This window comes from Hevea brasiliensis, chromosome 18 (assembly GCF_030052815.1).
Source record: "Hevea brasiliensis isolate MT/VB/25A 57/8 chromosome 18, ASM3005281v1, whole genome shotgun sequence".
NCBI lineage: Eukaryota > Viridiplantae > Streptophyta > Magnoliopsida > Malpighiales > Euphorbiaceae > Hevea > Hevea brasiliensis.
The window spans coordinates 44,267,669-44,282,963 of record NC_079510.1 but is presented as its reverse complement, the minus strand read 5'-3'; the positions used below and the strand labels follow the sequence as shown (position 1 = coordinate 44,282,963).

Sequence of the window (15,295 nt, the reverse complement as noted above, 5' to 3'; positions counted from 1 at the left end):
TAAATTAAACAAACACCCTCTAAATTTAACCTACAACATACAATTTTGAGAAGGGTATTCTGGAGAAAAATCAATAAGATTAATATAGGCAATAGTAGAGTAAAAAGAAGAAAATAATCCTAAAATTGGCTGAAAATTTTCACAGGTATGATCCCCTTTCATTTTATGCGGAAAGCCTAGTAACTGGTAAGACCTATATTAGAGATCAGATTGCCTCACTTTGTAGGTGTTACCTTTACTTTTTGACTATATTGAAACCTCTAGTCTCATAGTAACTCTTGATATAACTCTAACTCATGTTAGGATAACCGAGTCAATGACTCTAGTTGCTGCCCAGTTGTGACCTTTGATATTATAGCTCAAGGGTTTTAAACCGCTAACTAGGAGTTTCCAACTCCTCTATAATATAGAACTCTGTTTTGGTATATCTATATCAAACCAAATATTATCTGCAAACACCCTCATCATGAAACATAACGGGGAATCATGCAGCTCTACATAATAATCCTATGTCGGTATTATAATCTGCAGCTTACAGCACAAACCTCGAGAATGTTGCATAATTACTACCGTATGTCCCAACAGACCAGGTTTCCTAATTTCTTATCTCTCTTGAATACACTAATACCATAAACTTACTCTAACTAGTCTATCCACTGATGACTGCCAGCAGTGATACCCCCACCCTTATTTAAGGTAACTATACTGCCATAACTCACCTTTATTTACTCGTGCCTTACATTAGATAGGCACACCATTTAGCCCCACTTTGATCACTATGATAAAGATACAACATTTCTTGGAGTATGTATTCCTAAGGCAAACCTCAACACGTTTGCTAACTCTAACCTATATCACCATGTACTCCGCAAAAATCAAAACACTAAACTGAAGCACTTTTACACTACCCAAAGAAAAATGCAGAGTCTAGAAATAAGGAATTATAGAAAAATACGAAACAAGAACCTATACTCTGCATGTGACAACTCCAAGTACGCACTTTCCTATGAATCTAGAGCCTAAACTTTGATACCAACTTTGTCACGACTCGATCCCACGGGTCAGTTCGACACTAGGACCTGGGCTGGCATAAAGCCCTTGAGGCTCATACTAAGCCTTACTGTTTCCAAATCCTTAACCAGGACCACAATCAGGGTCCAACATGCTAACAAAATAAAATAAAATATAATAAATTTATTTGTGCAAACCCAACTCAATAACTATAAGAAAAACCAAAATTAGGGGAGCTTAGCTCTACCCTAATACTTATCATACACAAACTATTTAATCTTCATTAATTAATGTAGTACATAAATATATTAGTGTCACAGTGGAGTTTTAATAATTAAATAAATAGATAAATAAATAAATAAATAAATAAATAAATAGACACAATAAAAGCTATTAAACTATGAAGCATAACTTGTGGAAGAAAATACAGGTTAAACTTAAAAAATAAACTCGTTTCTCCTGAAATTTGAGAAAAAAAATATTTGAACAGGAATAAACATTCGACTCAAAGAGTTTAAATATTTATAATAGATATAATCTCTATAACTATCTAGCATAAAACAAATAAAACATAAAATAAATAATTCACTCAATATTCACATGAGAAATTAATTTGAAGCTACTCATACACTCTGTGTATCACATTAATATATATATATATATATATATATATATATATATATATATATATATATATATATATATATATATATATATATATAGGAGTTGATCTATTGTACAGCTCTCTCAATCCAATAATTGCTAGCGAAATCAACTCAAACTGGACTTTCGCTTAATAATCCCAATTCAGAGGCCAGCGAGATCAACTCAAAGTCGTGCTCACCCCAAATTATCCATATATAAGGATCGGGTCCCAGCGAGTCAAGCTCCAGTAATGACTACCTATCCTACTCATATCCATATCTACACCATACTCACGCTAACACACACACGTAGCTCTAAATTATCCTTAGGGCAGCAATCACAAATAAATAACAATAATTAAATATGCAGCAACTATATTATTACTAATATATTAACTATTTATGTGCATAATTAAATATTTATAAAATGTATGAGCATGCCAGATATATAATTAATATTGAAATTATAAAAATAATCAATATCCAACTTACAGACTGATTGACTCGATTGCAGCTGGTCTGACTGAAAGGAGAAAAAATGCTAGCAGGTATCGATTATCTAAACAGACATATTGACATCTATTAAATTATCTAGCAAAATTAATTAATTAGTTTAATCAAAGGAGCAAGAATAAACTATATTACTAGTAATATATTAACTATTTATGTACATAATTAAATATTTATAAAATGCATAAGCATGCCAGATATATAATTAATATTGAAATTACAAAAATAATCAATATCCAACTTACAGACTAATCAACTAGATTGCAACTGGTCTGACTGAGAGGAGAAGAAAGGCTAGCAGACATCGATTATCTAAATAGAGACATTGACCTCTATTAAATTATTTAGCAAAATTAATTAATTAGTTTAATCAAAGAAGCAAGAATAATTTCTTAAAATTTTACCAAAATTTTGGTAGAGCCTCCCCTATAACTGGACCAAACCCTCCTGCAAAAAAATTCAACCAAAAGTAACAACACAGGGCCTTAGGCCCACAACAGTAATTATAATGCCTATCCGGGGCTTACAAAAATCCTAATCTAGGTCAAATCCTTCAAACTCTAGTTCGGGCCCCTAGCTCCTCTACAGTCTAAATAATTATTTTCAGCACTTCAAAAATTAAAAAATATTTTTGGAGGTCCTCTACGTCATCATTGTATTAATTAAAGTCATTTTACTTAATTTTTCTAAGGTAAGAATATTTTACAGATTTAACTAGCTAACTTCATCAAGACACAAATTACAAAATTTGAGTTAGGAACTACCTATACAAATTCTGATACTTAAAACGTATCCGAAACGTCTAAAAATGCTAAGAATGACTTTAAATATAACTACCTTCTAAGACAGCCCGTCGTACACCCAGACAGGGTCAAAAACTCGGTCTAAAGTTCGATAAGCCATTATCGATCCGATCACACCTAAAAAAAAGTCTATAAATTGTTAATAATTATCATATAATTATCTTTAATTTACGAGAATCAAAAGGTCTATAAAATCTCATTAAGTGATTTGGATCATCTGATCGTCTTTTCTAAATGGTGTCCGATCAGAGCTTGGTTAGTTCTATCTCGAATATTTCATCGCTCTGAGTCCATTGATAGTCTCAGATTATCAATCCGATGATTGGATTGGCCGGAATCAGCCCCAAAATTTTATGCTTCTCTCTCCTCGTTTCATCGAATTTTGACAACGATAGGAAGCGGGGTTGGTCAAATCTGGTAGCCAAGAGGAAGAGGAATTGAACTCCACTGGTTTGGGTCCGATCCAATGTCAGGACCACCGAAAAATAGTGAAAAACTGTTTGCCTACACATTCGCGTGTGTTGCCAGAAAATGGACACCATTCGTCGTCTGTCGCCATCAATCTCGCCGTCCAAGACTTCACCGGCACTTGTGCTGGCTGTCGGGAGCCTCACCAGCGGTGGGTGGAGCTTATGGTAAGAAAATATGGAGGAAAAGGAAAGAAGTAAGAGGAAGAAAAGAGGGAGAAACGTGAGGGAGAAAAAAGGGGGGCGGTGGGTTCTGTTGATTTGGAATTTTTTTTTTTTTTTGTCTTTCCCTGCACATATCAGGTACACTGCCCAAAGAAAAGTTTTCTTTCAACAATCAAATCTTTTGATGTACTTCTTTGACTAATATATATAACATGCTAACAAACTTAAAATATTCCCATTAAATTATGTAAATAATATACTTCATGATAATAATTTTTTTAAATAATAATAATAATTAATACAATAATTAAATAGATATTTAAAATAATATACAGAAAATAAATTTTAAAATTATAAATTAATTGGATGATAGTAAAATATTATTGAAATTTATCAAAATAATAATAATAATAATAATTTAAGGTTATTGCAAATACTTTTTTTTCCCTTAATTGTGCAATCAGTTGTATTTTTTGTCCCCTCGAGACAAAATTCAGTTTTTTATTATTTTCTTTTGAAATTTTTTGACTGAAAATAGTGAATGATTGTGAACAAAGTTTGGGGTTTGAAATTGGGATTGATCAGTTTGATTTGATTCTCATTACTATATATTCTTTACTGATTTTTTTGATTGACTAATGTGAGACTCCAATTTTTTTTAATGAGGCATTGGTATTTATACAAATTAATAAAAATTTGATGTATATTAAAAAATAAAAATATTATAACACGTATTTTAAATTTGAATATTATATTTAATTCTTAATTTTTTATTGTAATCAAACATAATTAATTTTGTATTGTAATAATTCATTATAATATTTTAATATATAATTTTACATTGCATGAAATCACAAATAATAAGTATTCTAATTATAAATTATCAGTTTTTTTTTGTTTAATTATAAATTTAATTTTAAAAATTGAATACAATTGAAACCAATGTCAAAAATTAAAATATTAAAAGTAAAATTAAAATTTTAAGATAAAATTATAAATTAACAAAAATATTTATTATTTTTTATCCAATTGACCTAAAAGTAATGACAATGCTTTTATTTATTTTTGAAAGCTTTTCCTTTATTTTTATTATATCTCTCTCATATTCAAATAATAATTTTTATTTAAATTAATAATATCTTTAATGTGATATATTAATTAAATAATTTTATATTTAAAAGTTAAAATTAAAATTAAAATAAAAAAAAATTAATATATTTAAAAAATAAGTCTAGGGACATTGTTTTTCCATAAAACACAGAATGTAATTTTTTTATTTTTCATTTAATAAGAATAAGAGAATATCATTCATGAACTAGAAAATCCATAAATTATATTTTTAAGTAAAAAAGCTTCTTCCATCTATCAGCAGCTAGGGACATGTAGCATTATGTGGGTTATCTTATTTCTGTGTTTTAGCCTATGTATTTTGAACTCTATTTCTCGACCTATTTTCTTTGAATTGTACCTTTATATTTCTCTTTTTCTTCATTTAATAAAATTTTTCTTTGCTTATAAAAAAAAAAATAATAAAAGAGCTTCTAACTGATAAGATGGATTATAACTCCAACCTAGATACAAGATGCCTACTCTAACAGACTGAGCAAGCCAATTAGCACATTCATTCGTACATATTGAAATATAATTGATAGAAGCTTAAAAAAAAGAAAAATTATTACCTGTATATGTAAATTAATTTATACGCCTAATCAATTTTAATCCAAAAAAATTATATTTTATAATACAATCCATCATATTTCATAGAAGGATCCACTACTATTTTCCTTTGTCAACTTTTCTTCAATTACATGCATAAAATACCTATTGTTTTTATAAAAATTAAAGAAAACTGGATTAGTTTCTGACGCTGGTCTAGCTTTCAGTTTTGAACTAAACAGTCTCTTATTCTGGAGACTTAATTCACTTCTTGATTACTGTAATTACAATTATTTATATGACTCGACTTCTTTCCCTTTGGGATTTTTTTCATCATTGTTCTTTTCAATTTTGTTATCATCTAATCACTCTTAAAATAAATATTATAATTAAAGAATAAATATGTCTTTTCTTACTTCACATTTCTATAACAATGTAATTTTCTCAATATAGAAATGAGTTTTCTCTCACAGATGATGGGAAAAGACAAATTTAATATGTATTTACCCTAAATTGTCAAGAATATATATGAATTTTGAAATAAATTATTATAAGTCAATTTGTTATTATTGATTGAACAGTTGTTTAAAAAATAATATTTTAAATATATTAATGTAGTATAAATTAAAGATTTTATTCTTGATGCAAATTTATTTTAAAAATATGATAAATTGTTTAGTTTTTATTTTCTTAAGCAAAACAAAATACGCATGTGGTCTATCGAAGTTGTTATATAATAATGCCTTGAATAATGATATTCTCTTTACAAAATTGCCAAGATAAATTAGGCAACCCACCAAGCAAGTCTAATTGCTGCCAATGTTGTACTACATTGATTTGAAATAAAATATTTGAGCTAAATATTATTTAAATAAATTTTTTTCTTGAGCTATCTTTAAATTTCATATTCTAGATATTCATACTTGAACATAGAGAGTGTGTTGTACTACGTTGTTGGAAATAAAATATTTGAGTTAATTATAAAATTTAGACAAACCTCCTCGATTAGCTTTGAGATAAAGTTAGGTTCAATCCATTTTCTATATCACTAGCATTTAACTTGAGGGATTGTTTGATTTATTTATGTTTTTCTTATTTTTTTATAATAAAAATATAATAATAAATACAGTTATTTCAATTAAGAAATCACTTTAATTAAACACAATTTTCATGAAGGTAGAGTATAAACAAATTTATTTAAAATTATAATTTATAAATTAATTTGATCAGTTTATAAATTAAAGAAACACCCTCTGAATATAACCTACAATCTGCAATATTCTGGAGAAAAATCAATAAGATTAATATGGGCAATTGTAGAGTAAAAAGAAGAAAATAATTGGCTGAAGATTTCCACAGGTATGATCCCTTTCATTTCATGCGGAAAGCCTGGTAACTGGTAAGGCTAGCCCAGCCCAACTTCTACCTCTGAAATCCAAATTATTTGTGGGTTTTGTCAGTGTGATCTCTCCAAACCAATCCCACCAAGAAAAGTCCTCCGCCCCTGTGTTTCTGACCTGAGTGCAAGAAGAGAAGATTAGCTCAGCTCAGGTGGTTTTCCCAGCGATCTCCGCCGTAACTCATGGCATTCTCAAATTCGAAGGGCGTAAGGAACCCACTCCACCACATAACTACAGAAGGAAGATTACCTGCCATCAAGCGGCCAGTGATTCAGGTGTTTTTGCTTCACTTTGAAACCCAGTTCTAGAAATAGAATATGCCATATTTGGGTTGCTCAGTTGATTTTATTTTGAGTTTTCAAAATATTTGGATTGCTCAAGTTGATTTCTTTTTGCCTATAAATGCATGTTGATTGAAGAGCTTTTACCTTAGGTTTGATTGGCTGCTGGTATTCTATTATTGAAGCTGTATATGGTCTTGAGTTCCAAGGAACTATTTTCTATTTGATTGCAAGATTATTGTAACAGATGGGTCGCATGAAATGTGATCTTGTCAAGATTCAGTACCATTAGTTGTCTTCTTTATGGGAATCATAACACCTTTGAACTGCGTTCGTGAAAGTAAAAAGGGTCCTTATTTGTCCCAATTTAAATTATAAATATAATTGTAAAGAAAAAAATATGGATAGTGTAGTGGAATGAGTATCAAGCTTGTGCTGGATGCTGGATTCATTTTCACATGATCTATCCCCTTGTATCTGAGGTTCTTTTCTTTTTTCGCCTCTGTTGTAGGTGGTAAGATTGAAAGAGGAGACACTGCAAGCACCAAAAACACTGAACGTTTCACGGAGAGATGCATTGCTATATCTTACAGCTGAAACTTTAGGTGGAATCATCGTTCTCTCTGCGGTAGAACCAGCGGAAGCTCGTGTTGGGAGACTTGATATGAAGAAAAAGATAATGCAGAAGCTCGAAAAGCTCAGGGAGAATGCTGGGGTATCAAAGACAAAAACTGAGGAGAGGACAAATGCTCCCCAAGCTCAACCACTTCCGCCACTGCCACCATCAATACTCTTTCCAAATCCACAGGAAGGACCTATTATCGAATCCATCATTCCTTGATGATTAAGGCACTAGGCTGTAACAATATTTGGAATAAAATGGTGGATGTTTGTAGACACCATATTTTGGTCATTCTTCAAAATCGTAGTTCAAATAATTGCAATTATGTTGATCCCCCTAATAGGCGTTTAATCGATCTCAACTAGTTATCCGACCCGGAGTCATTTTCTTTGAGCTAGTAACCTCCCAAATAAATGATAAACTTCAAAATGCGCTCAAACTAAGTGTTTTCCGATCTCTCCAACTCGTTTTGATTAATTTTCGGATCATTTGATTTTGTATTTTGTTTTTCGATCTCCTTATGTTCAAGATTCTAAATTCTGGGACGTCTTGTGATTAGTTACCTCGTCCGAAATGTTCAAGTGTTTAATCAAGTTAATGTTTTAACCGATCTTTAATAGGTGGTCCCGAACTCATCAAATTCAAACTAAGACCTGTTCTCAAATCATTTTTATATATGCGTCCAAGTTTTAATCGGTTCTCGGTCACAAGGCTTTTCAATCTCGCACTCGCGATTAAATTTATCTGATCCCTTTAAACAGTTGTTTCATAATTAATAACCGATCTTAAGTTCCTTGTATGAGCTTATCCAATCAAGTGGGGGTTGATTGAATATTCATCCATACTTAATTTAATATTTTTTGATCTTACCAAGATTTAATCACAAACAAAAAAAAAACTTTAAAATTCATCCTAGGAAATAAAAAAACACAAGTCATTCGGCAGGAGTATCTTCCCTAGCCTGCTCTTCAGTTACATCTTCAACATTTACTCCCTCCTCTCTCCCTTGTTCGCGCTTACTCTCAGCTTCAGCACCCGGAGCAAGTTCCTCAAGCCAGGCGAAGTCCTCATTGGGATAACATTTGACAAGCTCGGCAAGGAGATCACTATGAGCTTTCACAAAAGCCCTAGCTTCTTTTGTTAGAGCCTCCTCATCCTTCGCTTGAATCTCTTCGGAGAACTTAACCCGGACATTGTCAAGCTCCTTTCTAGCCGAGCTGCCTTCTCCTTGTAAGACTTCGTTTGTTCTTCTAGCTCGATGATCCAGGCATTCGCGGCAAAGAGTTGGTTCTGCATTGATGCCATGTCTTGAGACAGCCTCGACATCTCCTTCTTCATGAGATAAACCTTCTCTTTGACCGCGTGCTGGGTCGCCATTGCTTCCGAACTCAAGCTCATTGAAAGGCTGAGAAGATCATCAATATTTTCAGGACCCATTCTGGTCCGATTCTCAAGGAAACAGATCATGTCGCTCATTACTTTTGCCAAATCAAGATTGCCCCGCACCGATTTGTTCTTCTCCAATGATTGGAGTAGTATTCTAGCGGCTTCTGAAAGAGGTCGTCCGGATGAAACTCCCTGCCATGAGGATCTGCCCTATGGAGTCGAAGTGATCGGAGGTCTGGGAGGAGTTTCAGATTGGGTGGGAGGCTCCACGGCAAGGATTTGCCCCTCTAGGATAGGTTGATCTTGGATTAGAACTTTCGAGCTCGTCTCTTTAGTTCAGGCTCTCTTCTGAGCTTCAGATGTCATGACCCAATCTATAGGCTGGACCGGCACTAGGACCTGAGCTAGCCTAAATCCCCTGAGGCCCGTAGTAAGTCTAACTATTCCTTAACCCAATCCTAAGGCCCATTTGGGCCCAATTTCAAGAATTCAACAGGATAGAGTCCGCCCGTAACATGGACCATTTAACGGGGAGTTTTTTTTTTTGACTCGCCCGACCTGTAAACACAATATATATAATAAACTGGGGAGCTTAGCTCACCCTCCACATAATCAAATGTTATAAAAATAAATAGGAGCTCGGCTCCCTCATCCAATCCAACCATACATGCATTTAATAAGTTTATAGGTCCAACATGACAATTATATTACAGACCCAATCAAATAAATGTTTCTAACACGTGCGGAATTATAGGAGTAAATAAAAATTATACAATATCATAACATAAATAGGCAACCTGCGAGGGATGAGAACAAGTTAAAACTCAAAAATAAATCTCCTGTATCCTGAAAAAATAGGTGAACAGGAGCGAGCGTTCGACTCAGAGAGTAAAATATTAATTTTAACCATAATCTCTATAGTTATCTAAAGCTAATGCACTATGTGGAGTGAAATGCAATGTCGTCAATATTTTCATATTATAACAGCAAAAAGAAAATTTGGAGCACTCACACACCCGATAATGTTAAACAATACATATATGGGAGCTGATCCCCTATACAGCCCTCTTAATCCAACCTCTGTCAGCGAAGATCACAAGCCGGACTTTCGCTTAATACACCAAATACGGGGTCCTAGTGAATCTCTCAAGCCGTGTCTACCCCGAAGGACCGGGTCCTAACAAGCATCCCTCAAGCCGTGTCTACCCGTCCTGTCCATAACCAACACCATACCACACGCACGCCAACGCACGCACACTGCTTCAAATTATCACAACTAATACCCATGGCAATTCATCAATTAAGAATGCAATATAAAACGTGCCTAGTATTTAACTACATAGATATATACATATAAGTGATGCATGAGCATACCTGAATATATAATAATATTGAAATTATAATTAAAATTAATATTTTACTCACAGACTTAACCGTAATCACTGTGGCGGCTGGGCGGAGGAGGAAGGCTGTCCCGGCTCACCTAACAATTTTATTATAATTGTTTAATACATTTGACTCAATACAAACTAAGAAAAGACCAAAGATGTCCTAAGTCGTGCTAAAAATTCAGCAGAGTATCTCCTATACCTAGGACCTACCCAACCTGTAAAAGGGCTAAAAATGCACTTCTATATCCACAAACTATACACCAATAACTCAATCACATCACATAGCCTCTCCTGGGCCCATCTAAACAGTTATCAATCACAATATGTAAAATTATAGTTTAGTCCTTGTAATTGACCCTTTTGCAAAAACTACCCAAATGAGCTCTAAAAATTCTAAAACTTTGCCCGCGGTCCTTAGTATTATTACTAAGCTAATGCAAAAGGAATTATAATTTTCTGAGCTACCATGAATATTGTATGATTTTTTAATCCAATTCAAGCACTAGACAATTAAGAAAAAGTAAGGTTTGGGTTTACCTATGTCAATTTCGACCTCTAGGACGCGCTCGGGACGTCTGACAACGGTGGGGTAGCTAAAATCTAGACCTAATTTCAAGACTTTTTCGGTAGCCTGTCTGTCTGGCCAGAAATTTACAGACCCAGGCAACCATTGAATTTTCACGAATTTAAAGTACCTACACGAAGCTCACAATACGGGAGTTAGTACAAAATTTTTACGGAATTTTCTAAGCTCATTTAATGCTCGAAAAATACTACGAAGTTTCGTGCGACTCATCGAAAAACAGTGTCGAAAAATTTTGAAATTTATATTGCCGCGAAGCTCTCGACGAGTGGAGCGCTCCGGTACTCTCGGTTTTCTCGTGAGGTTCACGGTTTGTGAGAAATCTAGCTCAAAAATCGAAATGGGCTAAAACTTCCCGGACAAAAATTAGGCAAACCGCTCTATGAATTTTGGTGTTCTTGGTGTCTATGGAAAGCATTCGAGGTGTATATGTATTTTGGCATAAGACTCGGCCCAAACAGTGGCTGAATTGGCTGAATTTTGGCCGAGAAGAGTGAAATACTTGGGTAGTTTTCACGCTCCTTTTAGGCGTTTGGTGGCGTGGCGGGGAGGAGGCGAGGTGGTGTGGCCGGGAGGAGGGCTGGGTGGCTGCTGGCTGGTGTGGGGAGGAGGGAGGAGAGAGAAAATAGGAGAGAGAGAGAGAGAGAAAGAGGGACGGGAACGCGTGGGGAGAAAGGAAAAAGAAGAAGAAGGCTGGTCCGATTCAATCGGTCCGATCCTGTCCGGTTTGATTTGGCCGATCCGATTCAGGATACAAAAATTTGAATTTTTACTCTGCCTTAGGACAAAAAATAAAGCCCAAAAATTCTGAAAAAATTCTAAAAAACTCAGAAAAATTCGTAGAGTCCAAATATATTTTTAGTTTTACCACGTGGTCTTTAAATTAATTTTTAAAAATCATCAAAGTTTTATATTTTTGGAAAATCGAACCCGATTTCGAAAATTCGAAAAATTTCAAATAATTTTCTAAAATTTAAATAAAATAAAATATTAATATTTACCCACAAAATAATAAATTTAAAAATTAGGGGTTTTACATTCTTCCCCCCTTATAGAAAATTCATCCTCGAATTTTTACACAAGGCAGAATAAAGTACAGAATTACATATTGAATAGATAAGGATACTTGCTACGCATGTCCCGCTCTGACTCCCAGGTGCACTCTTTCACTAACTGGCTCCTCCACAAAACCTTAATCATAGAGATCTATTTTGATCTTAGCTGCCTCACTTGGAAGTCCACTATGCCTACAGGTTGCTCCTCAAACGTCAGGTCTTCTTTCAGCTCTATTACATCTGGCTGTAATACATGAGAAGGATCAGGTATGTATTTCCTGAACATGGAGATGTGAAATACATGATTAAAATGAGAAAGGTTGGGTGGTAACTCCAACCTGTAGGCAACTGCTTCAACTCTATCAGTAACCTCAAAAGGTCCAATATATCGAGGTGCCAACTTGCCATTCTTTTCAAATCTCATGACTCCCTTCATCAGAGAAACCTTCAGGAATACGTAATCACCTACTGCAAACTCTTCGTCCCTCCGTCTAGGGTCTGCATAACTTTTATGACTACTGAAAGTTGTTTTCAATCATTCCTTGATTAAAGGAATTATCTCTGAAGTGTATTGCACTAGGTCTATATCATGCACCTTCGCTTCTTCCACTTCTGTCCAGCACAGAGGAGACCTACATTTTCTGCTATATAGTACCTCATAGGGTGCCATCCCTGTGCTGGAATGATAACTGTTGTTGTAGTCCCTGATTAAAAGAATTATCTCTGAAGTGTACTGCACTAGGTCTATATCATGCACCTTCGCTTCTCCCACTTCCGTCCAACACAGAGGAGACCTACACTTTCTGCCATATGGTGCCTCATAGGGTGCCATCCTTATGTTGGAATGATAACTGTTGTTGTAGGCAAACTCCACCAAGGGTAGCTGATCATCCCATTGACATTCAAAATCCAAAACACACATGCGAAGCATATCTTCCAGTGTTTGGATTGTCCTTTCGGACTGCCCATCTGTCTGAGGATGGAAAGCGGTACTAAAGTTCAACTATATGCCAAGTGCCTCCTGCAACTTTCTCCAAAATAGAGAAGTGAACTGGGGCCCTCTGTCAGATATTATGGAAGCAGGAACTCCATGCAATCTGACTATTTTTCGAATATAGAACCGGGCGCACTGTGCAATAGAATATGTGGTCTTTACAGGCAAGAAATGAGCTGATTTAGTTAGACGGTCTACAATTATTCATATCTATTCATATCCCTGCGTGGTACGAGGCAACCCTGTCACAAAATCCATAGTAATTATTTCCCACTTCCTTTCTGGAATAGGGAGCTCTTGCAGCTTTCCTGACGGCCTCTGGTGTTCAAACTTCACCTTCTGACAAGTCAAGCACTTGGACACAAAGTCTGCTATTTTTGTCTTCATGCCATTCCACCAATAGCTATTTTTCACGTCATGGTACATCTTGGTGGAGCCTGGGTGGACATTGTACAGTGTATAGTGTGCCTCTCACATTATTTCGTTTTTGAGATTGTCCATGTCGGGCACACATATACTGGAACCTTGCATAAGGGCGCCATTATTGGAAAATCCAAACTCACCACCTTCACCTTACTGTACTCTTTCTATGATCTGCATCAATTGCTGGTTGATGTGGCCCAACTGCAAGTGCACGGGTCTTACAAGTAATATAGAAAAGATATCGTTCCCACGAGGAGTTGTGTTAATGATTGAATTTTTGATATAAAAAGTTGACTAAATTGAACTATTTTTGAAATTAAGGCAATAAATTGATGGGTATTGGAGTATGAAATCTATATGTGCAAAATTAATAATTTATTCAATTATGTAATGATTTAACTAAATTTGCATCAAATTAAAATAAGCAAATTCAAATATGGCAATATTTAAAACGGCAAGCAATTAAATTCAATTAGAAATTGACAATTATAAAAAGGGCGATTCCGGAGTTCGGGATTTCATATTCGAGCTATTTTGGGATTTCAAATTGGTTATCCAATCTTGTGGAACTTACAGGTTTTAAGGAGATTAATTCTTAAATCCTTTGAATACCCTTTCGAGTGAGACAAAGAGTGCCTTAATCAATCTAATCCTACTTTCGTGGAGTTAGAGTTAATTAAGACCCATTAGGTTCTTTAATTAATCTGTGAATCCTCTTAATCCTTAGTCTATTTCTAGATCTAAGTTAATTAAGTCCAATTTCTTGATTATCTATCACAAGGCCTTCTCCTTTCGGTGCCTCAACCATGGATTAAGAACATTACTTAATGGGATCCTACACTAAGCATGTCATTAAGCACACAAGAAATGAATAAAACTCACTAAGACTACAAAATATGGATTACCCAATCAAAATTCACAAAATATCTCAAATATTACAACCCTTACTCCAGAATCTAATTAAAACTACTCACTATCCATAATGCTTACAAGATATATTGAGTTTAAATGGAAATAAAGCTTTAATCTAAGCTAAGAAACAAGAAACTAAACACTAGAAATGTAGGAAAAATGTAAGAAAAGAAAGAAATCTTCAAATCTGATTGAAAATGGTGTGGGAGAGATTTGTGACTCTTCAGCTGCCCTTTTTCTCCTCTTCCTTTCCTTTTCTCCTCCCTTCTAAAATGGGAAATGGGACTATTTATAGCATTCTCTGACATGGAGCCCTAAAATGGTGAGTTCTAGGAGGAATTTTCTGAGGGAATCTTCTGCTAGCTCATTAATGTAACCTTTGTGGGACTGCATAAGTGGACTGCATAAGTTATGCAGTCCCTTATGCGATTTTAATTCTGGTTCACTTATGCGAAACTGCATGACTTGGCGCATAGGTTATGCACAATTCCGTGAGAGTGCATAAGGGAGGCGTGAATCTGCATAAGCCATGCACTCTCCTTATGCACAATTCGGCAGGTATTGGAACAGTGATTTTTCTCCTTATGCAGATCTGCATGGCTTATGCGGCAAGTTATGCACAATTTGGTCAATGCATATTTCAGCGTGAAAACTTGTTTTTGACATCTTTGGCTGTAGAAGTCACTCCTCAATAGCAAAATTTCTCTTCAGTCCTTCAAAAACATCATTTTTCCTACAAAACAAAGTAAAAATTACAAATTAATCTAAAATTGACAATTATGAAAAACTAACTAATTAACTAATGAAATTAGCTAAAAATTGACTAATAATCAAATAAAATGGCTAGAAAATTAAACCTAAATGACTATGCAAAATGTATGCATCAAATACCCCAAAGCTCAAGCTTTTGCTTGTCCTCAAGCAAACTTTAAAATGTGATGCAAAAATTTTTAGGGGTGCCTTATCCAAAGAGCTATGAAAATCACCTATTA

The 15,295-nt window shown here is 34.4% G+C and overlaps 1 protein-coding gene across 1 annotated transcript; it reads left to right on the top strand.

Annotated features, from left to right (window-relative positions):
* The first annotated feature begins 6,763 nt into the window (after window positions 1-6,763).
* LOC110662823 (uncharacterized) lies at window positions 6,764-7,884 on the top strand. The gene is made up of 2 exons (XM_021821957.2): window positions 6,764-6,931; window positions 7,449-7,884. The coding sequence occupies exons 1-2, from the start codon at window positions 6,839-6,841 to the stop codon at window positions 7,776-7,778; spliced, it is 423 nt and encodes a 140-aa protein (XP_021677649.2). The 5' UTR covers window positions 6,764-6,838; the 3' UTR covers window positions 7,779-7,884.
* The last annotated feature ends 7,411 nt before the right edge of the window (window positions 7,885-15,295 follow it).